Source organism: Myotis nattereri (assembly GCF_964212035.1).
Source record: "Myotis nattereri genome assembly, chromosome: 15".
NCBI classification, from domain to species: Eukaryota; Metazoa; Chordata; class Mammalia; order Chiroptera; family Vespertilionidae; genus Myotis; species Myotis nattereri.
In genome coordinates, this window is record NC_138090.1 from 2,128,378 (window position 1) to 2,155,865 (window position 27,488).

Genomic DNA, 27,488 nt, shown 5'->3' on the forward strand with positions numbered 1-27,488 from the left:
CCCCTGCTCTCAGCCTCACGCCCCTGAGTGTGTCTTCCTGCTCTTGGCTGTGAAACCGTCCGGCGGAGGGTGAGCGAGTGCGTCTGGTTAACACGCCTTGAGAACTGCGCGCCGGGCGCTGATGGTGTTTTCGACGATGAACGTTCGGGGTTTGCTGTGGCAGGAGGCTGGGTGGCGCAGGGCTCGCTGTTCACGCGGCCCATCGGCATGTTCCGAACAGGCCTGTGATCCCCGTGGTTATTTAAAGAGAACCCAGAAATATCCAGGAACTTAGGCGGCCTGCGAGCTGCGAGAACACGCGGGGTTTCCTGGTAACATTTATTTGGTTATGTTTTCGAATCCATGATTCGCAGAAAAAGTCCTAAACGCTAGCGCAGTTAAGTGGGCTTGGGGGAGTCGGGACGTGACCGCGGCATCCAGATAAGTAAGCCATCAGGGCAACGCCTTGTCTCTGAGGAGCGTTTGGTTTTCGTTTTGATTGGAAGCATGTGGCCTCCGGGCAGTTTCCCTTCTGTAAGGGCCCGCGAGCTGCTGTCAGTGGCTCTGCACGGTGCTCTGACCTTGTGCTTGACCTCAGCCGAGCCAGCGGAGGATTCCACAGAAAAGCCCCTCTCGGGGTTCCGTGCCAAAGCTCCGGGGCTGCCTTAGTCACTGGACGCGTCTCCTCAAGAGATGAGCTGTCTAAGGTTCCAGTATAAAGTGAAGCGGTGCTTTAGAAATGTCAGGCGGTGCCTGCGGGAGTTATTTTTAATGATAAAAATGCTGCTGCCTCGGCCTGCCTGCCAGGAGACAAGTAACTTCAGGCCACCGACCTGGGGACAGGCGGGCGGCCCCTGGAGCAGCCTGGCCCTGTGTCTGTGCGGTCTGAGCTGCCGTGAAGCAGCAGAGAACAGGGGCGCACAGGCGGGGGGGCGGGGGGTGGAGTGGGGGGTAAGGGGGGATGGGATGGCCGAGCTGCGTTGGGGGACGAGTACTTACCGTTTGGGTCACTTCTGTAAGCGCGGGCAGTACCAGCAGCGCCGCTGGGCTCCTCTGTGTGTTGTTAGTGGATGCAGATCGCCCGGGCCTGGGCGTTCACTGGGTTGAGAGATAAGAGTGTGTGGCTGAGTTTTTGTGTTCGTTTTTGTTGTTTTATCAATTTCAGGGAGGAAGGGAGAGGGAGAGAGAAACACCAGTGTTGAGAGAGAGTCACTGATGGGCTGCCTCCTGCACGCCCCCCACTGGGGATGGAGCCCACACCTGGGCCTGGGCCCTGACTGGGAATCGAGCTGGGACCTCCTGGTTCGTGGGTCGATGCTCAGCCACTGAGCCACGCCCCGGCCGGTGTGGCTGAGTTTTGTTCTGCTCCTTCCCTGCCCGCCCTGGGGCAGGACAGATGCTCTGCGTCTCCCCGGCCGCACACCTGGATGCCTGCGGGGCGTCAGGCCCGGGGCCTGTGCTCGCTCAGGTGCGCGGGCACCATGTACGCCCGTGGCATCCAGTCAGACTTTCCTCGGAAAACATCCTCAGCAAAGGCTTTGTATTGTTTCTCAGGACACAGAGCGTCTCGGTTATTATGTTTTTTAAAATGTTTTTATTGATTTCAGAGAGGGAGAGAGTTAGAAAGAACAATGATGAGAATCATGGATCGGCTGCCTCCTGCAGACCCCCCACTGGGGATGGAGCCCGTAATCCAGGCCTGTGCCCTTGACCGGAATCGAACCTGGGACCCTTCAGTCCACAGGCTGACGCTCTATCCGCTGAGCCACGCCAGCCAGGGCGTCTCGGATGTTTTTAAAGTAATAGTATTTACCAGAGAAGCTGCATTCAACTTGGCGACACTCAAGATGTTAGTTTCTTGTTCTCAGAGAAGTCACCTGAGAACTTGGTCCGGAAAAGAGGACAGGATCAACGCAAACCCAACACTGACTCCTGAGGTGTCTTGCATGTCATAGCAAGCTGTTCACGTGTCACTCCAAGCAGCACGGCGGCCCGGGCTTGCTGTGCGGGTCTCAGGCCCACACTCAGGACAGCGAGGAACTCACGGCGCGAGCGGGCACGTGGGACAGCGAGTTCCGTGGCACCGCACAGGCGGGCACCGGCAGGGAGGGTCTCGGGGACCAGCTCGAGGGCTGGCTCTGGCAGGTTTGTGGGGGGTTTTGCTTATTTAAAAGAAGGTTTTTATACATTTCGTTTTGATCAGTACAGCCCCCGTTTCCAAGCGGTGACATAGTTTGAGTCTAAGAAAGCCTTGGGTTGGGGTTAATGGTGGGGGAAGGGCCTGCGCTGCAGAAACAGGGAGAGGAGCCGTGGGGGCCTCGGGGGGCCGCTCAGTGAGACCCACAGCGACGGACGGCGCTTTGGCCACAAGGGAAGTGGCCTTTCTCCGTCAGCTGTTCCTGTGGGTTTTGTTGATGTTTTGTTTGTTTTCTTTGGGGACATACGCGCCGCGTTCACTGTTTTTAGTGAAGCGAGGAAGATGGGTGATGTTGTGTTGCTTGCTTCCAGTTACATATAAAAGTCCTCCAACATTTTAACCCAAATCGCGTATCTTCCCCCCGGGCTGGAGTTAGAACAAAACAGAGCCGTTCGCGTGCGCCCCTGAACCCCAACCGCAGGCCAGATGCGGGGCTGTCGGCTGTGGCCCGTCGCGCTGCCCAGAAGTTGGGCTGGCTTCCGAGGGCCGTGGCGGCCGTCCCCGCGGTCGCGGTGTGGGGGCTGCATGCGAACGGCCTACGGAGCCCTCATGTTTACGCAGCGCGACTCCTGACCGTCGTGAATAGGCCGCTCCCGCCGACACTGAGGATGGCTCGCATCGCCGTGCCCCACGATCCCAGCGGTTCCCGCCGATAGGAATCGCACTTGGTGACGTCGAGGTTGTTTTGTCGCCCCCGGAATAACGAAGAAAATATTGGCAGAAAGGACGTCAAAGACTCCCTTGCTGGTCTGAAGGTTTTTCTGGGCACTCGACCCACAGCCAGTTCCTTAAAAACAGTGAAAGTGCGCAGGGCAGCAGCCCGGCCGCCCGGACAGGAGCCGGCCTCCGCCGCAGTGCACGCCCCCTGGCTGGGAGCTGGTTTTCTGGAAAAGATGGGCCTGGAACTGACAGCACAGATGATGCCGGGGGAAACATTCGGGTTTTCCTGATTTGTTTTGCAGATACTTTTTCTCTTTCTGCCTTCCCAGGAGGGGCGCTCAGACACAGCGTATCCCGGGCCAGTGGCTCTGAGCACATGCTCTCTGTCCTGTAAGAATAACAGCCACTAGCTGAAACCGGTTTGGCTCGGTGGATAGAGCGTCGGCCTGCGGACTGAGAGGTCCCGGGTTCGATTCTGGTCAAGGGCATGTGCCTGGGTTGCGGGCACATCCCCAGTGGGGGGTGTGCAGGAGGCAGCTGATCGATGGTTCTCTCTCATCGATGTTTCTAACTCTCTATCTCTCTCCCTCTCTGTAAAAAATCAATAAAATATATTTTAAAAAAAAAGAATAACAGCCACTAACGTCTCAGCCCTCAGCCCACTTTTTACGTAGATTCAGCTTCGGAAAAAAACAAAACAACATAAAATCTCAGTCGTTTTTATAAATGCAGCCAGTCTTTCTCTTCACGCCTAAGCGGACTGGGTCCATGCATACACGCTCGTGTGCCAGGTCCATGCATACACGCTCGTGTGCCGGGTGCATGTGTACACACTCGTGTGCCGGGTCCATGCGTACAAGCTCGTGTGCCGGGTGCATGTGTACACACTCGTGTGCTGGGTCCATGCGTACAAGCTCATGTGCCGGGTGCATGTGTACACACTCGTGTGCCGGGTCCATGTGTACACACTCGTGTGCCGGGTCCATGCATACACGCTCGTGTGCCAGGTGCATGTGTACACACTCGTGTGCCGGGTCCATGCATACACGCTCGTGTGCCGGGTGCATGTGTACACACTCGTGTGCTGGGTCCATGCGTACAAGCTCATGTGCCGGGTGCATGTGTACACACTCGTGTGCCGGGTCCATGTGTACACACTCGTGTGACGGGTGCATGTGTACACACTCGTGCTGGAGAGTGAAGGTGTAGACCGTATTCCTCTCATGGGTTCACGCGCAGCCTTTCTGCCAAGTAACTGTTAGTGGCCTAGTAACACTCCTCCCACTCCCGCCAGGCAGACAGCCCGCACCCCATCTGCAGGAGCCTGGTGGGATGCGATGCAACTTTCAAGAAAATTGTTAATCGGTCAGTAATAATTGTGTTACGTAATTAACGTTCACTGATGGAAAACGTTAAAAACTGAGTAACTTTTTGGCAGATCCAGGTCATGATCAGTATTTGGGTGGCCTGCCCGTTGTCCGCAGGTGTTATGAGATGTGGGATAGCCGATTCCCGTCCGCCAAGGCGCCGGGTGAAATGGGGCGGAGATTTGAGGTCACGTGTCTGGCTTTCATTTTACCCATGAGGACCCGGGCCAGTGTCTTACCCCGACGGTGCTCCATAAAAGTCAGTCTGGGCGGCGGCCCCTCCTCAACCTGGAGCCCCTGGATTTCCCGAGATGTCACCCTCTGTCCTTCCTCCACCTCCCTCGTGTAGCCCTGTCCCTGCTCCCCGGGGCCGGCTCGGGGCCTGCGCTCGCTCACCTCGCGTCCCTTGCTCCGGGGAGGAAAGCGGTGGGGGGACCACGGGGTCCTGGCAGCGGCTGGGGAAGCCTCGCCCTTCCTCCGAGGAGGGGCCGCTGTGCAGTATCCCTCCTGATGGCCGAGCCGCCGTGGGGCGGGCGCCGCGGCCCTGTCCGCAGCCCCATCTGCTGTGCGCAGGGCGAGGGCCCCCCAGGCACTCAGGCGCTTGCCCACCTGCTACCCCAGGCTCCTCGGCCCAGGTGGGACCCACAGGCCGATGCCCCGGGAGCGGGAGGCGCCCGCAGGAGCCTCTGAGCCCGGCAGGGTCAGCTGCAGGCGCCCTCCCTCCCCTCCTCCAGGGACAGTGTGGGGGGGGGGGGGGCGCGAGCAGCTCAGGCTCCTCGGTTTAGTTTCCATCCCCTTCCTCAGCCTGTTTAAAGCTCTGGCCCTTTAAGGATGTGCTCAGAACACTCCGTGAAGAGGTTTTAGTGCCGGAACAGCGGCCTGTGCAGCGCAGCCTCCAGCCCGTTGCACCGTGTGAGCCTGTCCGCGGCGCTGGGCTCTGGAGGGAAGGGCGTGGAGGGAGGCGCGGAGCCTGGCGGCTGAGAGTCTCCTCTGGGGCCATGGACCCAGGACCAGCCTGGGTGCCTGGAGCAGCACCCAGGGGCTCCGCGCCTCCCTCACTGTCAGGCTCAGGCTGGTTTCCTGTCACTCTCTTAGGGGCCAGGCAGTGCTGTCTTGCTTTCAGTTAAACGTCTCTGCTTCCTGGTGGAGGGTCATCTTGTCAGGTGACGACTCACCGTTGAGGAGCCCGGAGAAGGGCCGGGAGGGTCAGCTCCCGTGGGAGGCGCGTGGAGCCCTGGCAGGTGGGGGCGTCTCAGAGCTGAGCTGTGTGTACGAAGGAGGCGCCGCTTCTGTGGGCTCCGTCGTTTTCAAGTTCACGTTCCTGTCGGGAGGCGGACGCCCAGTGGGCCTCTGAAGAGGGGCCTGGACCGTCCGGGGCCTGGTGACTCAGAATTGCACCAGGTCGGCTGCTGCATCGGCTCTCCTGCTCTGAGGCCGGGGGCTGAACGGAGCCAGGCCTTGTTCTTGGCGTGAGAATCTAGAATCTAGTGTTTAAAGACAGGCAGGCCCGGCCGGTGGCTCCGTGGCTGAGCAGCGACCTAGGAACCAGGAGGTCACGGTTCGATTCCCGGTCAGAGCAAGTGCCCAGGTTGTGGGCTTGATCCCCAGTCGGGGCGGGGGGGACGGGCAGGAGGCAGCCGATCCATGATTCTCTCTCATCACGGATGTTTCTCTCTCTCTCTCCCTCTCCCTTCCTCTCTGAAATCAATAAAATATACACTAATAAAAGAGAAAAATGGTAATTGGCGTACGACGATACCCTTTTCATTGGCTAATCAGGGCTATATGCAAATTAACTGCCAACTATGATTGGCAGTTAACTGCCAGCTATGATTGGCAGTTAACTGCCAGCTATGATTGGCAGTTAACTGCCAGCTATGATTGGCAGTTAACTGCCAGCTATGATTGGCAGTTAACTGCCAGCTATGATTGGCAGTTAACTGCCAGCTATGATTGGCAGTTAACTGCCAGCTATGATTGGCAGTTAACTGCCAGCTATGATTGGCAGTTAACTGCCAGCTATGATTGGCAGTTAACTGCCAGCTATGATTGGCAGTTAACTGCCAGCTATGATTGGCAGTTAACTGCCAGCTATGATTGGCAGTTAACTGCCAGCTATGATTGGCAGTTAACTGCCAGCTATGATTGGCAGTTAACTGCCAGCTATGATTGGCAGTTAACTGCCAGCTAAGATTGGCAGTTAACTGCCAACAAGATGGCAGTTAATTTGCATATGTAGGCACAATGCAGGGAGGCGAAAGGGAAAGCAGGAAGAAGCCCCCTGCCACTGACAGTGATCGGAAACCCAGGGGGGAGCTAAGAGCTGGGGGGCAGGGCAAAGGCGGCCCTGGGGCCGCCTTTGCCGCCCTGGCCAGTGATAGCAGGAAGTAGGGGTGGAGCCAGTGATGGGAGCTGGGCAGGGTCGAAGCTGGCAGTCCCGGGAGCTAGGGGTCCCTTGCCTGGGCCTAAAGCAGAGCCCACGATCACGGGGCCGCTGCAGCTGCAGGTCCCCGCTGCCTGGGCCGGACGCCTAGGCCAGAGGCGTTAGGCCTGGGCAGGGGCGGAGCCTGCAACCACGGGGAGCTGGGGGTCCCCTGCCCAGGCCTGACACCTCTGCCGGAGGCCTCAGGCCTGGTCAAGGGGCCGATCCGGTGATTGGTGATCGGAGGGTGATGAGGGTCAACTCCTCTGGCCGAGGCATCAGGCCTGGGTGGGGGGCGGAGCCGGGGATTGGGGGGATATGATGGTCCCCTTGCCCAGGCCTGAAGCCTGGGTCAGAGGCGTCAGGCTTGGGCGGGGGGTGGAGCAAGCGATCAGAGGGAGATGGGGGTCCCCTGCCCAGGCATGTTCCTGGGCCAGAGGCCTCAGGCCTGGGCGGGGGCCAGAGCCAGTGATCGGGGGGAGATGGGGGTCCCCTGTCCAAGCCTGACACCCCTGGTGGAGGCGTCAGGCCTGGGCAAGGGGCCGATCAGGTGATCGGAGGGTGATGGGGGTCAACGCCTGAGGGCTCCCAGTATGTGAGAGGGGGCAGGCTGGCCTGAGGGACACTCCCCACACACACACCCAGTGCACAAATTTCATGCACCAGGCCCCTAGTATATTTAATAATAAAAAAAGACAGGGTAGCTGCCCTGTGCACACACGTTAATGGGGAGACAGACAACAATGTCCTGCTGGGGGCTCCTGAGAGACCCCCCTCTGCCCGAGTCCCGGACACTCGGTGGACTCCGAGCCTCGTCAGCGCGAGGGCTGGCCCATGGGTGCCGGGCTCAGCTGTCTGCTGGGCGCGCTCTCCAGCTGCGAGTGCGAGGGTTTCTGAGCAGCTGCCTCTCGCAGGCGGCAGAGAGCGCTCAGAGGACGTGGAGCCCCAGCCCATCGGTGACAGTGGCGCCGCCGGCCTGGCCCTCCCGCCCGAGATGCCGATTCTGATTGACCTCCACGCCCTCAAGGACATCCTCGGGCCCCCGATGTACGAGATGGAGGTGAGCACCTCACTGGCGATGCCCTCTGCCCCCCCCCCCATCTGCTCTTCCCTGGGGGGCGGAGCCAGGAGCCTCCGTGCTGCCCTGTGTTTCTCCAGAATCATGTTTACAATCAGCATTGCACCCCCTGAGCCCTGGGAAGGAGTCAGTGGCAGCCGGCCTCTACCCAGCTCAGCCCACAGCCCGCTGCTCCTAGAAAGCGACCTTGTTTCCCGATGCGCTGGGTGGCGGGGGGAGGGCGGTGTGCTCAGCACGCTGACCCGGTGGCCTCTGTGGGTGGGAGATGCCGAGGCCCAGAGGGCCTGGGTCAGCGGGATCCCCCCGCACCCTGGGCTTTCGTAGCTGGGACACGTTTGCCTAACGGGCTGGTCAGCGAGGCCCACGATCTCGGGCGTGGCACGTGGAGTTTGCAGTGGCAGGGAGGCCTCCCAGCGCCCAGGGAGGGGCCTGGGGTTCGGGGTCTGCGGCGGTAACAGCCAAGAGGAGGAGCCGGGACTTGCAGGGAGGCCCATTCCCTCGGTGTGGGTTCGAGGAGGCTCCCGCTTCCTGAAACAGCCCTGGCGGCGAGTGCTGGGATCCGGCGCATTACAGACACAGGCTGATAAGGTGGCCGACAGCCGAGACCGGCTGGCTCCCGGGAGACGGGAGTGTGAGATGTGCTCCTGGCTCCACGTCATCAGACACTGTTAGGTACACGGCTCCTGAGAAAGGCCCCGAGAGCTCGGCGTGTCCCGGCAGGAAGCCACGCACAGGCTGTGAGCGTGACGCCCGTCCTGTGGGCACGGGCCCTGGAGGTGCGGTCCATGGCCCGCACACTCGCTCGTCACCTACCCCCCTACCCCCCCCTCCCCCCCCGCAGGTGTCTGAGCGCCTGAGTCAGCCGGGAGTGGCCATCGGCCTGGCGTGGACGCCCTTAGGCGGGGAGATCATGTTCGTGGAGGCCAGTCGGATGGACGGCGAAGGGCAGCTGACGCTGACGGGCCAGCTGGGGGACGTCATGAAGGAGTCCGCCCACCTCGCCATCAGCTGGCTCCGCAGCAACGCCAAGAAGTACCACCTGACCAACGGTGAGTGGCGGGGTGGGGGTGGGCACACCAAGCCAAGCCTGCAGAGGCGGCCGGAGGCTCCGGGGTCATGATGAGCCGGAGACGAGCAGTGGTCAGCCGCGCCTCGCTGAGGGCCCCTGACGTGGGAGCCCGTGGGAGTTCTCAGTCCCCTTTCAGGGCCGCCCGCGAGTGCCTGACCCGGCAGCAGTGCGGGCTGTGCCGGCCTCCCCCACGGGGAGCAGAGCCACACGGCTCGGACGCCTTCGGATGCACCGCTGTCAGCATCGTGGAGTCCTTTCCCCAGAGCGTTTTGTTGTTTTGTTTTTTATCACTTTTGACTTTCTTTTTTAGGAGAAAAAGAAAACAAGTGTAAGTTCCTACATTAACATCCTTCTTTCTTTGTAAGCTTCTGGAAGTTTCGATCTTCTCGACAACACAGACATCCACCTGCACTTCCCGGCTGGAGCCGTCACCAAGGACGGGCCGTCGGCGGGGGTCACCATCGTGACCTGCCTGGCCTCGCTGTTCAGCGGCCGGCTGGTGCGCTCCGACGTGGCCATGACGGGGGAGATCACGCTGCGGGGCCTGGTGCTGCCGGTGAGTCTGAGGGCCAGCCCTTCCGTGGGTGACTTTGCAGTTTTAAAAAATTTAAAAGTGGTTTGCCTTCTTCCGATGAACACCTTAGTTTTAAATGCATAGAAAATGTTTACAGCTGTAATTCATATTTTTAAATTTCATCAAATTCCAAAGCAATTTTCCCATGTTTTTTCTTCTAAGAATGAGGACTTGCTAAGGGCACGTCAGTGTGGTCGTCGGTGACATGGGCTGTTTAGCTGGAGATCTGGGGCTTTGTTCAGCGAGCAAAGTGTTCACTGCACGGCACAGGCGGGAGGTGGGGCGGGGCTGGTGTGACGCTCTCAGCTGGTTCTCGCCTCTGGGCCTCCTGGGAGCCTCGGCCCTCCCCCAGAGGTCAGCAGACGGAGCTGGTGGACATGGAGATGAGTGAGCATGACACCTGGGAACTGCAGTAAGGGCTCACTGCTAGATCCAAAAACTTCCACACATTCTGGGCCTGTCGCTTAAACTACTCATAAAAGCACTGAAAAGCCAGGCTGGTGTTGCTCATTGGTTAAGCATTGACCTATGAACCAGGAGGTCACGGTTCAATTCCTGGTCAAGGGCACAGGCGCGGGTTCCAGGCTCGATCCCCAGTGTGGGGCATGCAGGGGGCAGCCAATCCATGATTCTCTTATCTTTGATGTTTCTATCTCTCTCCCTCTCTCTTCCTCTCTGAATCAATAAAAACATTTTCTTTTAAAAGCTTTAAGGAAACAATAAAATACAGACCCTTGGGAGTATGCGGGTTGTGAGTCATTAGCTGCCTGTTACTGTCTACAGCAGAATCTGCCAGGTTCATAGCAAATGAGGAGTGAAGAGGATGTCAGTGTAGGCGGTGATGGGGAGCAGGTCACTGGGCTGCCCAGTAAGATCCCAGCGTTACTGATGCTCTCGGAGCCCCAGCTGGTTTAGTCACCAGAAGTCAGATGCTGGGCCCAATGATGCCGCCACACTCGAGGGGTGCACTCAGGAGGCTGGTCTCATCCTGGCCGCCCCGGAGCTAAGGTGACGGTGATGGCGGTAACGCCAGCTGTGCCCAAATGCAGACGAGCACGGGTTTCAGGACCCAGTCTCAGCTCCCAGGTGCAGAGGTGGAGGAATAAGGGAGCACATCTGACCCTCAGCAGTGAGCGGGGGCCCACGCTGATAGCTCAGCCAGTGCCTGGAGGCTGGGGACGTCCTGACGGGGGAGACGGCGTCCCAGCTCCCGTCTGGGAGAAGCGCTGGCCCCAGAGCACAGGAAGGAGCCGGGAGGAAACCCAGGGCACTGAGGTCTCTGGCCCAGCGGCCTCCCCAGTGCCTGCTGGCAGGGCCAGGGCTCCCCTGCACACCCAGCAGAGGCGCAGCGGCTCCCATGAGCCCAGTGTCCGCTGTCACAGGGACCAGCCAGGCAGCAGCGCTGAGGCTGGACCCGAGGCCAGACGGGACTCCAGGGCGAGGCCGAGACAGCTCTCAGATTTAAAACTAGGGTCTTCGAACTGGCCGGCCACTCAGGAAAAATAACAGGGAAACAGTCAGGCCGACCCGACCTCTGACTCCCGGGGGTTCTGCTCAGAGAAAGGGATTGGGATTCTCCTCAGCTCGGGAGGCCCCCCGGCAGGAAAGCGTCCCATCCTGGGGACCTCTCAGGCCCGAGAGCTGCCTCGCCCTCTCCCCAGGGACCCGGTGCAGCGCCTTCAGACCCCGAGGGGAAGGATTCACAGCGAGCTTTGTGCACAGGCCTCCCGGCAGCCATGACACGTCACTCCTGCACACAGGGAGTCGTCGGCTCACACGCTGAGTCAGGGGCACAGAAAACCGGGAGGAGGGCTGCAGTGGGTGGCTGATCAGAGAGCCAGCACCAGGCAGTTTGATGGCCATGGCCTGGCAGTGTAGTTTGAGATCAGGTAGCAGGATTCCTCCAACTTTGTTCTTCTTTCTCAAGATTGCTGTGGCTGTTCAGAGTCTTTTGTGGTTCCTTGTACATTTTTTTAAAATATTTGCTCTAGTTCTGTGAAATACGCCAGAGCTGTCTTGATAGGAATTGCTTTGAACCTATAGATTGCTTGGGTAGTGGGACATTTTAATGATGTTAATTCTTCCTGTCCATGAACATAGTATATACTTCCACTTGTATCTTCTTCAGTTTCTTTGTTCAGTTTCTTATTTTGCAAGTACAAGTCTTTTACATCCTTGGTTAAATTTATACCTTGGTGCCCTAGCTGGTTCGGCTCAGTGGATAGAGCGTCGGCCTGGGGACTGAAAGGGTCCCAGGTTTGATTCCGGTCAAGGGCACAGGCCCGGGGTGTAGGCTCGATCCCCAGGAGAGGGCGTGCAGGAGGCAGCCAATCAATGATTCTCTCTCATCATTTATGTTTCTCTCTCCCTTTCTCTCTGAAATCAATAAACACATATATAGATATTTTTTAATTGTACCTAGGTTTTTTGTGGGTTTTTAAGCATGTAAATGGGGTTATTTTCTTAGTTCCCCTTTCTGATCGTTCATTATTGGTGTTGTATCCTGCTTTCCACAATGGTTGCACCAACCAGCATTCCTGCCAAAGGTGCACGAGGGTTCCCACTCCACATCCTCCCAGCACTTGCTGTTGTTTTACTGATGATCGCCACTGACAGGTGTGAGATGGTACCTCATTGTGGTCACCGGGTGATTTGCATCTCTCTAATGATAACGCTGTGGAGCACCTTTCATATGTCTGTTGGCCATTGGTATATCCTCTTTGGAGAAGTCCTTTACCCATTTTTTAAATTGGATTTTTTTTTTTTTTTGGTGTTAAGTTTTTAAAATAAATTTTGGCTATTAACCCCTTACCAGATGCGTCGTTGGCAAATACGTTCTCCATCCAGTGGTTTGTCTTTTTATTGTTGGATGGTCTCCTTTGCTGTACAGGAGCTTTAGTGTGAGGCGGTCCCACTGAGGTATGTCCCTTCTGTTCCCACTTTGCTGCGTGTTGGTTTTTATCGTAAATGTGCGCTGGGTTTTATCAAATGATTTCCCTGCACCTGTTGACGATCCTGTGATTTCTGTCCTTCATCCGGTGCGCGTGCAGTGTCTTCGCCTTGTTTTGGAGTTAGGGTGCCGCTGGCCTGGTGAACTGAACTGGGAGGCTTCCCTCCTCTGGCATAGTTTGGGAGTGAGGGTTGGTGCCAGTTCTTTGAACGTTTGCTAAAACTCACCTGTGAGCCACCTGGTCCAGGGTTTTGTTTGTCGGGAGCTTTTAATGACTGCGTCCGTTTCACTAGTTGTAACTGGTCTGTTTCAATTCTCTGATTCAGTTCTGGAGGATTGTATGTTTCTAGGAGTTTATCCATGTGGTCCAGGCTGTCCGAGTTATTGGCCTATAGTCCATAATGTTTCCTTGTACAACCCTCTGTATTTCTTTGGTGTCGTTGTTACTTCTTTCATCTCCGGCTTCATGTGGGCTCTTCCCTGGTGATGTGGTTGAAGATTTCCCTTGTGTATCTTCTCAGAGAACCAGCTGTTGGTTTCATGGGTCTTTTGTGTTGGTTTTTCTTTTTTACTCCATTGTTTACTTCCGCTCCTTGTTTCTTTTACTCACTTTGGGCTTTGTTTGTTGTTCTTTTCCAATTCCTTTACGTGTAAAGTTACATTGAGATCTTTTTGCTCACGGTAGACCTGTAATGCTATGAATTTCCCTCTTAGGACTGCTTTCACTGTGCCCCATAGATTGTGGGTTGTGCTCTCATTTTCATCTGTTTCATGGTATCTTTTCTTCCTTGATCTCATTGCTCAGCCTCCATGTCTTTGTGTGTGTGGGTTTTTGTGGACATCTTTTAACCACGGAGCCGAGGCCGTGGGGACCTGTGTCCTCCCGGGGTGGCCCAGCGGTCCTGCTCTGACCTGTGCAGCGGTGTCATCCTGGCGCACAGCTGAGCTCTGCGGGTGGGTGTCAGGTCGACGATCACTTTTTCCGAATCAGCCCCATCGGCCCGCAGGCGCCGTGACTGCAGAGACTGAAGTGTAGACCCTGACAACAGGGACGGAAGAAAACCGGCACCTTCCCCCGTGAAAGGCTGGACTAGAGCACTAACTGAAGCGAAGAGAATTCTCTACTTACTAACCTCCTCACGGGCTCTCCCCGCTCCTGTGCCGGACGGGCGGTGGCCTGGCGGTGGGAAAGCAGCGGAGCTGCTGGGCCCCAGGTCACGCCGCCTGCCTTCCTCCGCAGGTGGGCGGCATCAAGGACAAGGTGCTGGCTGCGCACAGGGCGGGCCTGAAGCGGGTCATCCTCCCGCAGAGGAACGAGAAGGACCTGGAGGAGATCCCGGGCAACGTGCGCCGCGACCTGAGCTTCGTCACAGCGAGCTGCCTGGACGAGGTCCTGAACGCCGCTTTCGACGGGGGCTTCTCGGTCAAGGCCAGGCCCGGCCTCTTAAATAGCAAACTGTAGGCTCGGAGTGCGGCTCATGTGCCGTCCTGAAGCCCCGAGGCCCGCTGGGCTAGCTGCTCACACCAGCGGGTAAGCAAGACGTCCCTTCCCCGGTGAGCTGGTCAGCAGGCGCGGGCCTCACCGCGGGGCTGCGGGGGCCACAGAGATTTTAATAAACAGATAGCACTGACTCCCGTCTCCGGTCATCGTCTGTCCCTGGGAAGGCGGCTCACGGTTCCCATGGGGCCCCAGACAGAACACCTGCCCCCCGAGAACTTGCTAGAAACGTCCATTCTCCAGCCCCACCAGACGCCCACCCACTCAGATCTGTTCCAGGAGCCTCGGGCGACTCAGACGCCCAGGCAAGGCCAAGACAACGGGTAGAGGCCATGACCTCAGACCCCCGTCACTGCGGGAGGGGCAGTGGGCAAAGCTGAGAACACAGCCGGTGAGTCTCTGTGGATGTGATGTTTCAGGTTAAGTGCCGCGTGAGGAGGCCCACACGTCCCAGCACACGCAACATCACACAGGCAGAGCGGCCCCGGCGAGCACACGTCAGTCAGAAGCACACCAGCCCGAACGCCTGTCCCCTTACCAAGTCCAGTCCCCAGGGGGAGGCCGCCAACCTTTCCGGGCTGGTCCCCACGCTCGTTATCCTGACCCCGCGAGACCCGGGCCCCGCCACCTCCCCCTGTCCGTCCGTCCCGACTCACCCAGGGTTAGGACAGCAGGTCTGGGGCTTCCAGGGTCATAGCTTTCCTTACCCAGCGCCCGCCTTCCTGCCACGCCAGTGTGGCTGTGGAGACTGAGGACGCGATGGACAGCCCTGTGCCCCCCTCGGGAGCGCTCTTCCAAACTGAAGCACAGGAATGTCGGGCGCTGCGCCGTTTCTTGGATGAGAATGGGGTCTGCGAGTTACAGGTGCCTGGCCCTGCTGGTGAGTCCCAGCGCTCCGGGAGGACGCGTCTGACCTGGGCTCGCTGTGCCCGTGCCAGGGCCTGCGCTGCGCTGTACTGGACAATAAAACTCTTGCATTTCAAAACTGCACACTGCTCTCTGCTGTAAAGCACAGAATCGGACAGGAAAACAGCTTTGGGTTTTAATCAAACTTAGAGCTAAAGCAACACAAAGAGTTTTCAATTTGCCAGGTATTCTTTTAATGAGAATTATAAAAGACCAAAAACATTTTTTTGCAAACTGCCTTTTTTTAAACAAATGCTTTGCTTTTAATTACAAATACTGTGAGATGATGCCTTCTTTTGCAAAACCAATAAATATGAGAACAAATTTTAAACATATGTGATTTGTCCAAGATATTGGGGGGAGGGAGGGGATTTTTCAACATTTTTTTAAAAATCAGTATATCCTACTACCTTTTAAAGAATAAGTTTGAAGGCGTGACTCAACTGGAAAAAAGAGAAAAAGACCGACCGACCGACCAACCATCTTCTAGCTGCTTTAAGTAGCTTCTGATCTTTCTTCCGATGTTACCTCTCCTTTCTGGAACTCGTGTCTTCACAAGAGGCTGAATATAAAGTATTTCTAATGAACTGATTAATGGGGAGAAAAAACATGTATGGAACACACATGTATAAACTTTACCATAAACAAATTATGCATATCAAAAAACCACTAACTTTAAAAAGGTACAAAAAAAAATGGAAAAGCTTGAATTACGGAAAAGAAAGTCAAATTTATTTAATGAAAAACTAGAATTAATAAAAATTAGCAAATACACACAAAAAATATATACACACACAGCAGCACTATGTATTGACTCAAAAGAGGGGAAGCAGTGGCCCAAGACCACTCAACATGGCTTGTCAGTTAAAGGAAAAAAAACCCAAGCACACGCACACGCTCCCACACACTCTCACACGCAGAAACAAAAACCCAGTATTTCTCAACAGTACACTCAATCTACAACAAACACAAATTCAGAATTATTTTACAATGCTTCCTTTCTTAATACAAAAGATGCCCATCTTGGGTGTATATATATATTTTTTCAGTGGTTTACTGTTGACTTATTTTAAATATATTAGTGTTACTACATGCAACCGTTTCCTGTATTTAACAGCCTTTCCATTTATTTCCCTTCATGTGACTAGCTCCACCTACCAAAAGTCTCGGGGGGCAGGCAGAGGGGGCCTATTCTCTGTGAAGTTGAACGCAATGGTTTTAAACACTGGCCAGAAAACGTTTGATCGCCACTTCAACACATGGAAATAGTGACATTGATGCCTAGATTGCCATTTTCTGCAAAAAGCTGTGCGATGCTGGTGTCAAAGACGAGACAGTCGCTATTCATAATGGCCGTTGCGATGCCCTCATGAATCGATCGGGGAGTAGCTTCCCAAGTCAATCGCCGCCTATGGCCATTTAGCTCGAGTCGATACGCAAAATTTTCCGCCTGCTTGCGCGTTCCTATCAGCTGGACGATGGCGAAGAACTGCTGGTGCCCGTCGTACTTCTCCTGCTTCTCCAGGACCAGCATGAAGTGAAAGCCGAAGCAAGACTGCATCATCACCCAGTCCACCGCCCCGGGCAGGTTGATGTCCGTGGCGAGGAACACGATGTCCTCCCCCTGCAGCGTGGTGATGGACTTGTGCTGGTGCATCAGGTGCGGCATCACGGCGTCCAGGGAGCCCTGCCACTTACAGGACGCGCCGGGGCAGGGGCAGGAGTAAGGCCGGAACTCGCAGAGCTCCTCGTGGTCGGCTTTTTCCGTGTGGGGCAGAGTGACCTCACACCCGGAAGAGGCGTATTTACAAGGGAAAAGTACCGAATTGGCCACTTTCTCCATCGCCAAGTTGCGAATGGAGCCCAAGGGGCCCCGGCAGGTTGGACAACACGTGAGCTTTGGGCGACAGTTGCTACAGACAAGATGGCCGCTCTGACACTGAAGAATGGGTGGCAACACATAGTCAAAGCAGACAGGACACTCAAAGAGACTGGCCAGGTCATTGTTGGACGCGGTGGTGCCCGTGAGGGCGGGCACCCTCTGCGACGGCGTGCACTTGGAGGTCCCGGTGGGTAACGCGGTCGCAGTCTGGCGGCTCATTTCTGTAACGGAAACAGAAAAGTCAGAGGAGGAAGGAGAAAAGTGATCATCGTACCTTGTTTCCTAAAGCCATGTGGTTCATGCAAAAAAAAAACGTTAAGATATTTTTATTGATTTCAGAGAGGGAGAGAAACATCAATAACGAGAGAGAATCATTGATCGGCTGCCCCCTGCAGGCCCCTACTAGGGATCGAGCCCCCCACCCAGGCATGTGCCCTTGACCAGAATCGAACCTGAGACCTTTCAGTCCACAGGTCGATCGATGCTCTCTCCACTGAGCCAAGCCGGCCAGGGCTCATGCAAATTTTACTGTGAGCAGAACAAGAGAAACAAATGGTTAAGAAAACGTAATTGCATAAAATATGCATTTTGATCATTAGGAGTTATACGCTGGATGAAATCTCTCTTCAAAAAGTTCCAGAACACAATAGAATTCCCTTTCTTACTAAAAGAAAGTGAAATCCACCCTTGGCTGCTCTGGTGGAGGGAAGGCTGAAATACAACCTGGACCCCAAGCAACTGAGAAACTGCGAAGTCGCTGAAGTCCAAGAGGAAAGATGAAGGGGGGGGGGGGGGTCCACAGGTGAGGAGTTCCTGAGCCCTCGGCCACCACTGCTGCTGAAACGCCCGTCACACCAAGCCCTGAGACATAACTGTCACCCGGAGAAATGACCAGCAGTGTGACCGGCACTCGGGCAAGTGGACGATAAAACGGCACCTTCCCCAGGAACCCACCTGCGCAGACCCATTAACTACATCAGCCATATTTCTACACAATTAAAATTTAATGCCTCCAAGTTAATGTCTCAATTATCATTGTTATTCTGTTGCAAAGAATTTACCTTTGAAAACACAATGCTAACAAGAAAAGGGGAAAATACACAATGCCGGCTACCAGTGTGGCCCTGTGAATGCAACCCGGGCTCTACGTTACCCAATCCTACACCTTAACGGGCTGAGGGCGCCAAGAAGAGACCAAGCCCGCTGTCACGAAAATATCCTCAAGTTCAAGGAAAAAAGTGTAGCAGAATCCCAGCATGGGCGGCCGCCACGTGGAGTCGGGACATGCGATCCGCGCTCTTTGTCTGAGGCCCCAGCTGGGCAGGAGTGCATGCCAGGAGGTTCCAGTGCCCGCGACGGCCCGCGCGGAGGTCACGCGTGAGCAATGGTGGCAGCATCGCCCAGGTGCCCAGGAGCCTGCTTCGCGGCCGCTTGCGCTGCTCACCTACGTGAGTCTCGGGGTCACTGGACAGTGGTTCCTTGGGGGGAAGTCTAGGCCGCCAGCGCCGTGCACATCGCCCAGCGGAGCCCGCACACGGCGTGTGGTCCACGGGATGTCAGGACGCAGGGAAGACCGTCACTTCTCGGCCTCCAACGGTGTAGCAATAGTTCAGGTTCAGTTCCAATAGAGCCGATTGTCATTCCAGACGATTTACACCCCTAGTCAGTGTGAGGCGGGTCTGTGAAGCCACGGAGGCAGCAGCCAGGACCTCCCGCAGCTGCGCCCCCTGCACGGGCAGCGGACCCCAGTGCCGGGCGCTCCGCGGAGGGCGTGGTGCACCGGGAGGGGGCGCTAGTGAGCCGAGGGTGCTGCAGCGCCCCTCTCAGAGCGCCGGCCTCTCCGGCCCGAGCAGTGGCCGCACCTCCCCAGCTCGAACTCGCCTGCGTCCCCAAACACGGCCGCCATCACTGCGCCCCCAGCAGCATCCCCTCCCCAGACCCACAGGGCAGTCAGGCTCCGGCTGGAGGCGGCCAGGGAAGGCCCCGAGCAGCTGGAGAAGCCGGCTCCAGCCGGGAGGAGGGGGAGGGAGGAGGAGGAGGGAGGAAGAGGGAGGGAGAGCCGGCGGCCCCAGAGGCTCTGCGGGGCGGGCCACGGGGAGGGTGGGGCGCGGTGGGGGGAGGCCCTTGGCTGCGCCCCGCCCACCGGCCCAGGGCGCCTCCGGCTCTGCCCCGCGCACCCCACCCGGTGGGGCTCAGTCCCTGGACCCCCGCTCGCTTAGACTTAGGTTGGCACATGCGCCACAGTCCGCGTGGCTGCACCCTGAGCTGCACATACTATGGGCGCTGGGAGGACAGCCCCTCCCCGCACCCGCTCCACCAGTAACTACGACCCGCCGGGTGGTTCCTCAATTCTAACTCGCTTCTCCATTTCTGCCTCGGCCCATACTCGCGCCGCCCCCCCGCCCCCCAACACTGCAGTGCGAGCAGCCCCCCCCACCCACACACATACACACCCCGAGTTAAACTCCCACTCAGCCCCGCCCGGGAAGGCCGTCCTGAGTGGCCTCCTTAAACAGCAGCTTGTTTTGTTCTCAGCTTTGCCCTCGCCCCGCAGAGCCCGAGGCTGGCATTGCGTCAGCTCCGCTGGAGGAGCCTGTCATTAGAGCAGCCGGCGGCCTCCACCCCTGGGCGGGGCCTGGGCACCACCCACTTTCCCATCAGATCCCCCTCCCATGGCTGCCGCCCTATGGATAGTGTGCTCACCACCTGGGCTTCTCTTACTCAGGGCGACATAAACATGCGGCGCAGAACACACTTGTAGGCTGCTGGCAGATTAAGCCGTTACTGCCTACGTCTGTTTCCCACAGCTGCGTCAGACCGGCCCGGGTTCCTAAGGCAGGAGACGTTCAGTGCTTTAGGCAGGGAAGCTCTTTCTATGCAGAATCAAGGCAGAACCCAAAGGTGTAAAACAAGCAAAGGGAGTGCTGGTTCCTTGAGCAAAAAGTTTCCCTCTTTCCCCCAATTCCCAAAGGCCCCGCACAGACCCTCACTGCCCTCCGCAGTCCATCGGGGGCTGCCTTCTCCGCGAGCGCCCGGGGCAGTACCAGGGAGTGCTTAGTGCTTAGGGTCGCCCACACCTGCATTCACCCCCCCCCACCCCCACCCAACTGTGAAACGGGGACATTTCCCGCTCGGTGGCTTTGCCTGGATTCAGGAAGGTGGGGACCTGGCTATCACAGGAGGTCCAAATCCCAAAGAGGGTTCACCTGAGGCCTCCAAAGCCGGTGACCCGCCTGGCTCATCAGCTCAGCTCGCCAGAGGTCCCGCCTGACCATGGGGGTGCCTTCCACCCGCACAGGGGACCACCGTGTTTGCCGAAGATCAGCCGCCACGTCACTAATGTCCAGTGCAGTGAACCTCAAAGGGATTCCTCAACTGGGAATAACACTTACCGACACGGGCTTTACAAAGAGCCTAGCATTTCACCAAACCACATACACCAAGACACGCTAGAGGGGCCAAGGCAAGCAGAGGCCACAACCGCCCGGGAGCACCTGGCCACCTCCGCTTTCTAGAGAACACCCCCGGCCCCCTCGGACGGAGTTTAAACAGCGTTTCACCTCAACAAGAACAGCTGCGATTCAGCTTTAGTGTTGTCCTAGCGATTTCAGAGCATCAGGCCATTGCTCTGCCTTGCACATGCAGGAGATGGGCTGTCAGTCTCGATTTCATGTGGGAACCTGCCTCCTGTATTAACTGGCTGAGGAAGAAGTTCTCTGATTAGTCACAGCCGCGTGCCTGGCCCCTCCAATAACCATCCTGCTGTGCTGCCATCTCCTGCTCCACAAACGCCGCAGCAGCCGGCCAGCCAGGCCCCTCCGAGGGCCGCCTCCTACCGCTGGCCCTGGCCCGGGAGCAAGTGATGTGACAGCGGCAGCAGGACGCCAACGCCGCGGCTTACGAGGTCAGCTTCAGCTGGAGGACAGGCCGGGCGTGCGTCCCGAGGCTCCTGCAGCAAGTTCCCAACAGGACCTGCAGGGGAGGCGCAGGCGCGAGAGCGAGCAGGAAGCCGCCTCCAGAAACGACCGGGCCAGCTATCTGGGCGGCAGGAGCGGGGTGGTTTTTAGCTGTTTCCTTCCAGGGGACGCTAGAGAAGCTGCTGTATTAAGATTAGTCTGAGAAATGGGAACAGTCAGTAACATCTGCCTTCCTCAGCGAGTGGAAAGGCCGGCTCAGGCTCAGGAGTGACCTGAGGAGCTGATGCGACACCAACCACAAGTGCCCCCGGCAGGAGCCGCAGCAGGAGGGGGCGCAACAGGACCTGCACAGCCCTGTCCTCTCGCCTTCTCAAGCCTTTCCATCCTCCCCTGGCATCACCTCTCCCCTTTCTCCTGTGCGTTCCTCTCGCTGACACCGACACGCTGTCTCCCATCCGCGTCTGTGGCCACACACAGCTGCCTCGGCCTCACCCCTGCCAGATGGCTCTCAGGCCTCAACTCCACAAATCAGAACCTCAGGCTTTTGTCTCTGCCCCGTCCCACCCCCTTCTAGCCCTTCCTGTCTTGGTAAACAGCACCATGACCCACAGGTGCTCGTGCCAGAAACCACTGAATCCTTCCTCCCTCACCGCACATCTAACCACCAGCAAGGCCTGTTCATTCTGCCTCCAAAACACATGTCGAGCCCACCCACTGTCTCCTCTTCCTGCCACACCCCACCCAGGGCGCAGGCAACGCCTCCCTGACCAGTTCTCCAAGCAGCCAGGGCTCCAAAGCCACAAGGGGGGGGAGGTTCCTCCCCTCAAACCTCGGTGGCTGCTCAGTGCCCTTCCTCGCCCCTGCCTGGCTCTCCCCTCCATGGCTCCAGCAGCCTGCTCTTCCGCCCCCGGCCTTCCCGCCGGCCCTTCCCGCCAGGGCCCGCCTGCTCCTCAGGTCTCCTGGGTGGTACACATCACAACTGTACTCCTGTTCACGACCCTCACAGGGGACGCGTGGTAATATTTGGAGAAATTGAGTCACTTACTCAAGTGGTTTTAGAATTATTTAAGCCCTTCCTTTGCACTGTGCCTTTAGATGCCGAGCAGGCACTGTCCCTGCTTTCCAGGGGCTCAAAGTCACAAACTGGGAAGTGAGAGCCACGGGCCCTTCCAGTCCAGCAGGGCTCACCCTCGGAGCCACTGTCGGGGGACACGGTGGGGGCCACACGTGGAACTGCTCTCAGTGGACACTAAGGCATGGAGAGAAGCCAACTCCCCGCACGAGGGGCACCGATGGACAGGGAGAGACCGAGGACAATTGCAAGCGAAGGGATGTTCCAGAAACAAAAAGAATCCAGTGTGAAGGCATCAGCCATTCAACCACTACCTCCTGAGCACCACCTGCCTGCCGGACAGACAGGGTCCCACAGGGACCGCCGTCTATTGGGGGTGAGCGCGGGGAGCACAGAGAAACCTCCAGTTCAGGGGAATACACGCTACAGGGGGCCACGCGGTGAGGGCACCTGAGTCAAGGTGGGAGTCCAGAAGGAACTAAGGGGGCGCAGGCTGAGGTTACAGAGCGGAGCGGGGAGAGAGGAACAGGGCGCACACAGGCACCTGCAAGCACCCGGGGAAGTGGCAGGAAGTAACGAGAGCCAGCTCAGGGGGCTGTCCCTCCCTGTCCACATGAGGGCCTGGAGCCTCATCCTGACAGCTCTGAGCCGCTCTTAGACAGAGACCCAACGCAGCAGCCCACGCGGAAGGCAGGAAGAGAAGGGCTGAATGTAAAGGGGGGGGTGGGGAGGAGAGAGAGAAGCAACGATAACCGGACGGAAGAAGCGCCCTGAGACATAAAGGTGGGATCATATGTACACATGTGAAACTCATAACGCACAACACTGCGCGGGAAGCAGAGTGTCAGGCGTGGACTTGGGTGACGTGTGTGGGTGCAGTCACAACTGTAACAAACCAGCCCTCTGGTGGAGGCGCTGCGAGCAGGCGGCTGTGTGAGGGGAATCTGTCCCTTCTTTTCTGCTGCGCCTCGAAAACTGCTCCTAGAAATGAAGTCGTTTAAAGAAGATGACCTACAGGCCAGAGAACATGTGAGTCTCGAGTTCAGCCAGCGACACACCCCCGAGTGTCCCCGGCACACGGACAGGAGTCCGACCGAGCGGCAGGCAGAGCCCTGCCCTCTGCACAGAGGCCCGAGACGACACCCCCGGACCCACCTCCCCACAACGCGGTGCAGACATCGCCACTGAAAGGACACGTTCACGAAGCGTCGCGAAGAGGAAGATTGATCCCAGGCTGTCTGGTTGTTGTTTGGAGGGGGGGCAAGGGGGGGGGGGATAGGGTTTCATATAGTAATTACGCTTGTAGTGAGGTCTATACCAGAAACATCCAGAACACTGTACAAGGGGCGCACAGAAAACCCGTAATTGTAGTAAAAGTCTGACAGGCTTCTTGAAGAAAGAAAACCCCATCTTTAGAAACTGAGTCCATCAGCTGCTTTCAAATAGAAGCGGTCAGTCTGCAAAGCTCCTAAACTGACTGCGTTGCCCTCCTTACGTAAGACCTGCTTTCCAACAGGGAAAATAAAGGCCGATTCTTCAATTATGTCATTGCTGCCACAGCTAAACATTCCCTTTGTAACTCCAATTAATTTTAGCCTGGTTACAATATTCTTAATGACAGAGAGCAGAGTATTGCTCTACAGCAATTTTATAAGAATTTCCCAGAGCTTAGAGGCAACCGATGTGAAGCTAAACTGAAATAAACTTGTTTCGGAATTTGTAGTCTGTGGAATATTTATCCTGAGAAGTTCCACGCCTATTCATTTACTTCGACTGAAAATATTAATGCTGCTAAAGCGCGCTGGAAAGGCGCCGAGACGCATCACCCAGACCAAGGCTATAATATAAAGAAAATATGTGGCAAAGCAAACTCTGGGGTTGCAACTCACCACTCCAGGTCACAAAAGTCTTATCTTTCATTTCCAGAGCCGCCACCACCACCAAAAACAAATTACACCCTTTGTTTAATCCACTTTAAGTCTCAGAATCTACTCGTCCCAGAGTCCTCCTCAGGGCTGACCGAACCCCCTCGTCCCCATTGAGCCCTCGCCTCCCGGGTTCACCCGCTGGCCCGGACACGGGTCCCCAGGCTCCGCTCCTCAGGAACGTCCTCAAGGGATGGCGCCCCCGGGACACCCGCCCCCGGGACACCCGCCCCCGGGACACCCGCCCCCGGGACACCCCAACCCCCGGGGACGCACAGCTGCGCGGCGCCGGGCTGCCTTTCACTCCGTGTGACTTGCATCCCAGCGCGCGGGGCCCTGTCCCCACCGCTTCCCAGGGAAACCTCAACTCCCACGTCTCCAAGCACCTGTCAACCGGGTCCTCTCAGCCTCTTGTTTTCGTGTCCGACAACAAAAGGCACCGAAAGGAAAACCCAGGAACTAACCGCTCACAACGTGACCTCACGGGCTTCCCACGGCCCCGCCGGCAGGAGAGCCGCCCAAGTTTAGCAGCAGTATCAGCCGCCCCCCGGGCCGCCGCTCCCAGCCCTCGGCCCGTCGCGTCCCTCTGCCCCGCCGTCCCGGGAGGAGGAGCCGCCCTGACCCATTTCTCGGGGAAGGAGAAGGAGGCAGAGCGAGGTTACGTCTCGCGCCCAAGGTCACCCACCGGGGGGTGGGGGGCAGGGCGGGCGCCGCAGTGGGCGCTCCGACCACCGCGCGGGCGCCCCCATCCCGTGCTCGGGAGGGTTCCCACCCGGGCCACGCGGGAGGCGGCCAGGCTGCTCCGAGTCCAACCGCCCGGGCCGCGCAGCCCGTCGCCGTCCGACACCCGCGCTCGCGGCGGCGGTGACTTTGACACATCGGCTCGCGACCCGCGACCGGGCGCCGGGGCGCAGACCCTGCACCTCTCCAGGGGCGGGGACGGGGACCCCGCCTGCCCAAGTCGCCACCCGGGGGAGCCGGGGAGGGACCCCAAAGTACCCGAGACGCGCGGCAGGGGGACACCGAGGCGCACGATCAGCAGCCGGAGCCTCCCCGGCGAGCGGCGGGCGCGACCTCCCGCCGACGCCACAAACGAGGGAGGCGGCCGCATCCTCCGCGCGCACAATGCAGGCCGGGCGGCGGGCGGCCGCGCTCAGCTGACCTCCGCCATGTTGGCCGCGCACCCGGACCCTTCGCAACAAAGGCCGGCGCCGGGCCGCCTCCCCCGCCGGGCCCGCCTCCCGGGCGCGCGGGGCCGACCCGCGGCGAGCAGGCCCTTCCCCGCCCTCCCGGCCGCGCGGGCCCCCTCCCCACCGCCGCCGGCGGGCCCGGGGCGCGGGGGCGGGCGGGCGGGCGGAGGGAGGGGCGGGGGGCGGCGCTCGGCGGCCGCGGGGCCCGGACAAAGGGCCGACCGGGGGCCGCCGCGCCCTCCTGCCGCCGCCGCGGCCGGGCCCGCCGGGCCTGCTCCCCGAGGGCCCCGCGCGGCTCCTCCCGCCAGGCCGCACTGCACTCACCTGAGGGGCGGAGGGCGCGCCTGGGACCCGGGCCCCGGCTACACGCGCCCCGTCGCCGCCGCCGACCCCGCCGCCGCGGGCAGCCCCCGCCTCCGCGCCGCGCCGACACCCGCCGGACTCGCTGGGCCTCCGCCGCCGCCGCCGCCGCTCGAGAGCGCGCCCCTCAACGGCCGCCCGGCTCCCCCCTGGCCGCCGCCGCCGCCGCCCGCGCGTCCTCGAGTCGCCGCGCGCTCCCGCTAAATACCTCTCGCTGCGGCGGCCGCCATTGAGGCGCGGCCCCGCGGCCCGGGGGCGGGGCTTCCGGCGCAGGCGCAGGCGCAGGGGCGGGCGGGCGGACGCGCGTGCGCAGGCGTAGGCGCGGGCGGGGCGAGGCGGCCCCGGCGGGCGCTAGTGCTCCACGCCCCGCGCCCGGCAAACGCGAGGATCGACGGCCGCCGCGGGACCCTGGTTTCCCGCCCCCGGAGCCGGGCTCGCTCCGCGCCTCCCCGGGCCCTGCCCGCTGCCCTTCCGGCGGCCGCCGGGCACCCCGCCCCGGAGGAGGCCAGGTCCACGCCCCTCCTGTGGGTTCGAGCTGCTCTCCCCCCAGAAAGCGGGACTCATAGCAAAGGGTTGTTGCGGCTGAGAAGCGAGCCCGGGGCCCCCGCCCGGACGCTCACCGGGATCCGCTGCTCCTCTCAACGCCGAAAGGAGCGGCTCTTCCGCCTCTGGGACGGCCACACCCGCCGTGCGCCCCGCGCCGGCGCCGGCCTGACACTTGCAAGCCCTGATGAGAGCGCCGCGTGAAACCCTCCGTGGGAACAGTATTCTTCGTGGGGACAAACAAGAGTTGCTTTTTATATAGAAGAGGCCACCCAGGGCACCGGCTCCCCGCCGTCTCAGCCCCGCCGCCAGGAAGGCTTCCGCGGGCCGCGCGCAGCTGCCTCCCAACCGCCCACGGGCGGCCGCGGCGGCGCTGACACTTGCTCGTGCCCTTGGCCGCGTTGCTACTGCTCCCTCCCGGGTACCTGCCTGCCCTCCTCCTCGGGGACCGTTAGCAAAGCCACACAGTGTCTGCTGGGGTCTGGAAAGTGAAGGGCCTCGTGTTCTGCAGCCACGAGCTCTCCTACCCGATAGGCCGACCCCCAGAGCCCATTGGGAGAGCTGGGTGCGTTCCTCAGGGTCGCGCAGGAATGGGTGGCCTTACCATTTCTCCGACACGTTTGCAGAGTCAGAGCACCCGGAGGCAGGGGACAGGGGCCCACCCAGGAGGGTTCTCCTTAGAGCTGCCATTTGGAGGTTGTTTCCATGACTGCGGGTCTGCTCTGGGCCACCGCTGCCAGGGAGTTGCCTGGTGCTCGGGTGGCTTCGCGGAGGCTGTAGGGGGCTCGGGGCAGAGCCACACGCCGGCGGGTCTGGAAGGAGTGGGGCCCTCCCGCCGCCGGCCGCTTAGCGATTCCTGCCCCGGAGTTCTCTCACCTCTGGGCGCTGTGTGCGCCTGCTGGTCTCTGGATCCCTCCTTCGCCTGCTTCATTTTATACGACACGATCTCATTAATTTTATGTCCGTTAATGTGCACTAGATTTAGGTGGCGTTCAACCTGATTGAGTTAATTCCTCCTGAACGAACCGATGGGTGGGCGGACGAATGGCTGAGAGGCATGGGTGGGGCACAAACATCGCTGCTGTACATTGTAAACACTTGGCTCAGGGGTTGAGCATCGACCCATGAACCAGGAGGTCACGGTTCAATTCCCGGTCAGGGCACAGGCCCGGTTGTGGGCTCCATCCCCAGTGGGGGGGCGTGCAGGAGGCAGCCGATCCATGATTCTCTTTCATCATGGATGGTTGTATCTCTCTCTCCCTCTACCTTCCTCTCTGACATCAATAAAAAAATATATTCTTTAAGAAAACACCAATAAATAAATTGTAAGCACTTGAAGGAAAATAGCCCACTGGGTAACGACACCCCTCGCCGGCCAGGCAGGCCCCTGCTTCCATGACCGGGTGCTCTGCTCGGTGGGATGCAGGGTGGGTGCCAGGTATTGTCAGGCCACCTGGGGAAGATACGTCGGGAGGGAGCCCTCCTGGTCCCCTGAAGTCGCACCAAATGGCAGTTCCCTCTACTCCCCGGGACGGAACGTGCTGGGCCTGCAGCTGGTCTCGGAGACAGCGCCCGGCTTTCCTCACGACCGAGGCGGGCACCACGATGGCCTCTGTCCTGGGGGCTCCTACAGGAAGTTGCATTCGCTCGGTATTTAATGTCGGTCAGAGGTCGAATGCCCACTCACTGGCATCTTCCCCAAAATGGCTCTCCTTCCCACGGGGAGACCACCAAGAGATGAAGTGGGAACAGATGGGCTGGGAGGGAGCGTTTCGGCTTCCTGCACTGGCCCGTGAGTTTTAAGTGACCGAGTTAGCCCTGGCCCGTGTGGCTCAGAGCCTAGCGGCGGGTCCCGGGGTTGATTGTGGGTCAAGGGCGTGAACCTGGGTTGCAGGTTCG

The 27,488-nt window shown here is 58.9% G+C and overlaps 2 protein-coding genes across 7 annotated transcripts in view; one reads left to right on the plus strand and one right to left on the minus strand.

Moving 5' to 3' along the window:
- Positions 1 to 13,927, plus strand: part of LONP2 (lon peptidase 2, peroxisomal) — a 40,688-nt gene extending 26,761 nt beyond the window's left edge. For all 3 annotated transcript variants that reach the window (XM_081107016.1, XM_081107014.1, XM_081107015.1), the window contains 4 exons: positions 7,540 to 7,685; positions 8,545 to 8,752; positions 9,138 to 9,328; positions 13,537 to 13,927. In XM_081107016.1, the coding sequence (XP_080963142.1) occupies positions 7,540 to 7,685; positions 8,545 to 8,752; positions 9,138 to 9,328; positions 13,537 to 13,758 (767 nt within the window). In that variant the 3' untranslated portion in view covers positions 13,759 to 13,927. The remainder of the gene's footprint in view (positions 1 to 7,539; positions 7,686 to 8,544; positions 8,753 to 9,137; positions 9,329 to 13,536) is intronic.
- A 947-nt stretch (positions 13,928 to 14,874) lies between these two features.
- SIAH1 (siah E3 ubiquitin protein ligase 1) lies at positions 14,875 to 25,158 on the minus strand. 4 transcript variants are annotated; one of them, XR_013996842.1, is made up of 3 exons: positions 24,496 to 24,687; positions 15,859 to 16,803; positions 14,875 to 15,287 (listed from the first exon to the last, which is right to left on the minus strand). XR_013996842.1 is itself a non-coding variant. In XM_081107018.1 (2 exons), the coding sequence occupies exon 2, from the start codon at positions 16,799 to 16,801 to the stop codon at positions 15,953 to 15,955; it is 849 nt and encodes a 282-aa protein (XP_080963144.1). In that variant the 5' UTR covers positions 16,802 to 16,803; positions 25,011 to 25,158; the 3' UTR covers positions 15,411 to 15,952. The 4 variants fall into 4 exon arrangements, 3 of the variants coding, with proteins under 3 accessions (XP_080963144.1, XP_080963143.1, XP_080963145.1); XM_081107018.1 differs by lacking the exons at positions 14,875 to 15,287; positions 24,496 to 24,687 and adding an exon at positions 25,011 to 25,158 and having other exon boundaries at positions 15,411 to 16,803; XM_081107017.1 differs by lacking the exon at positions 14,875 to 15,287 and having other exon boundaries at positions 15,411 to 16,803.
- Positions 25,159 to 27,488: the final 2,330 nt, after the last annotated feature.

Coding starts and splice junctions, on each gene's coding strand:
- SIAH1 (XM_081107017.1), bottom strand. CDS start 24,607: ATGCGGCCGCCTCCCTCGTTTGTGGCGTCGGCGGGAGGTCGCGCCCGC. Junction 16,804..24,495: donor CCCCCTGCCGCGCGTCTCGG/GTACTTTGGGGT, acceptor TTTCCGTTACAG/AAATGAGCCGCCAGACTGCG.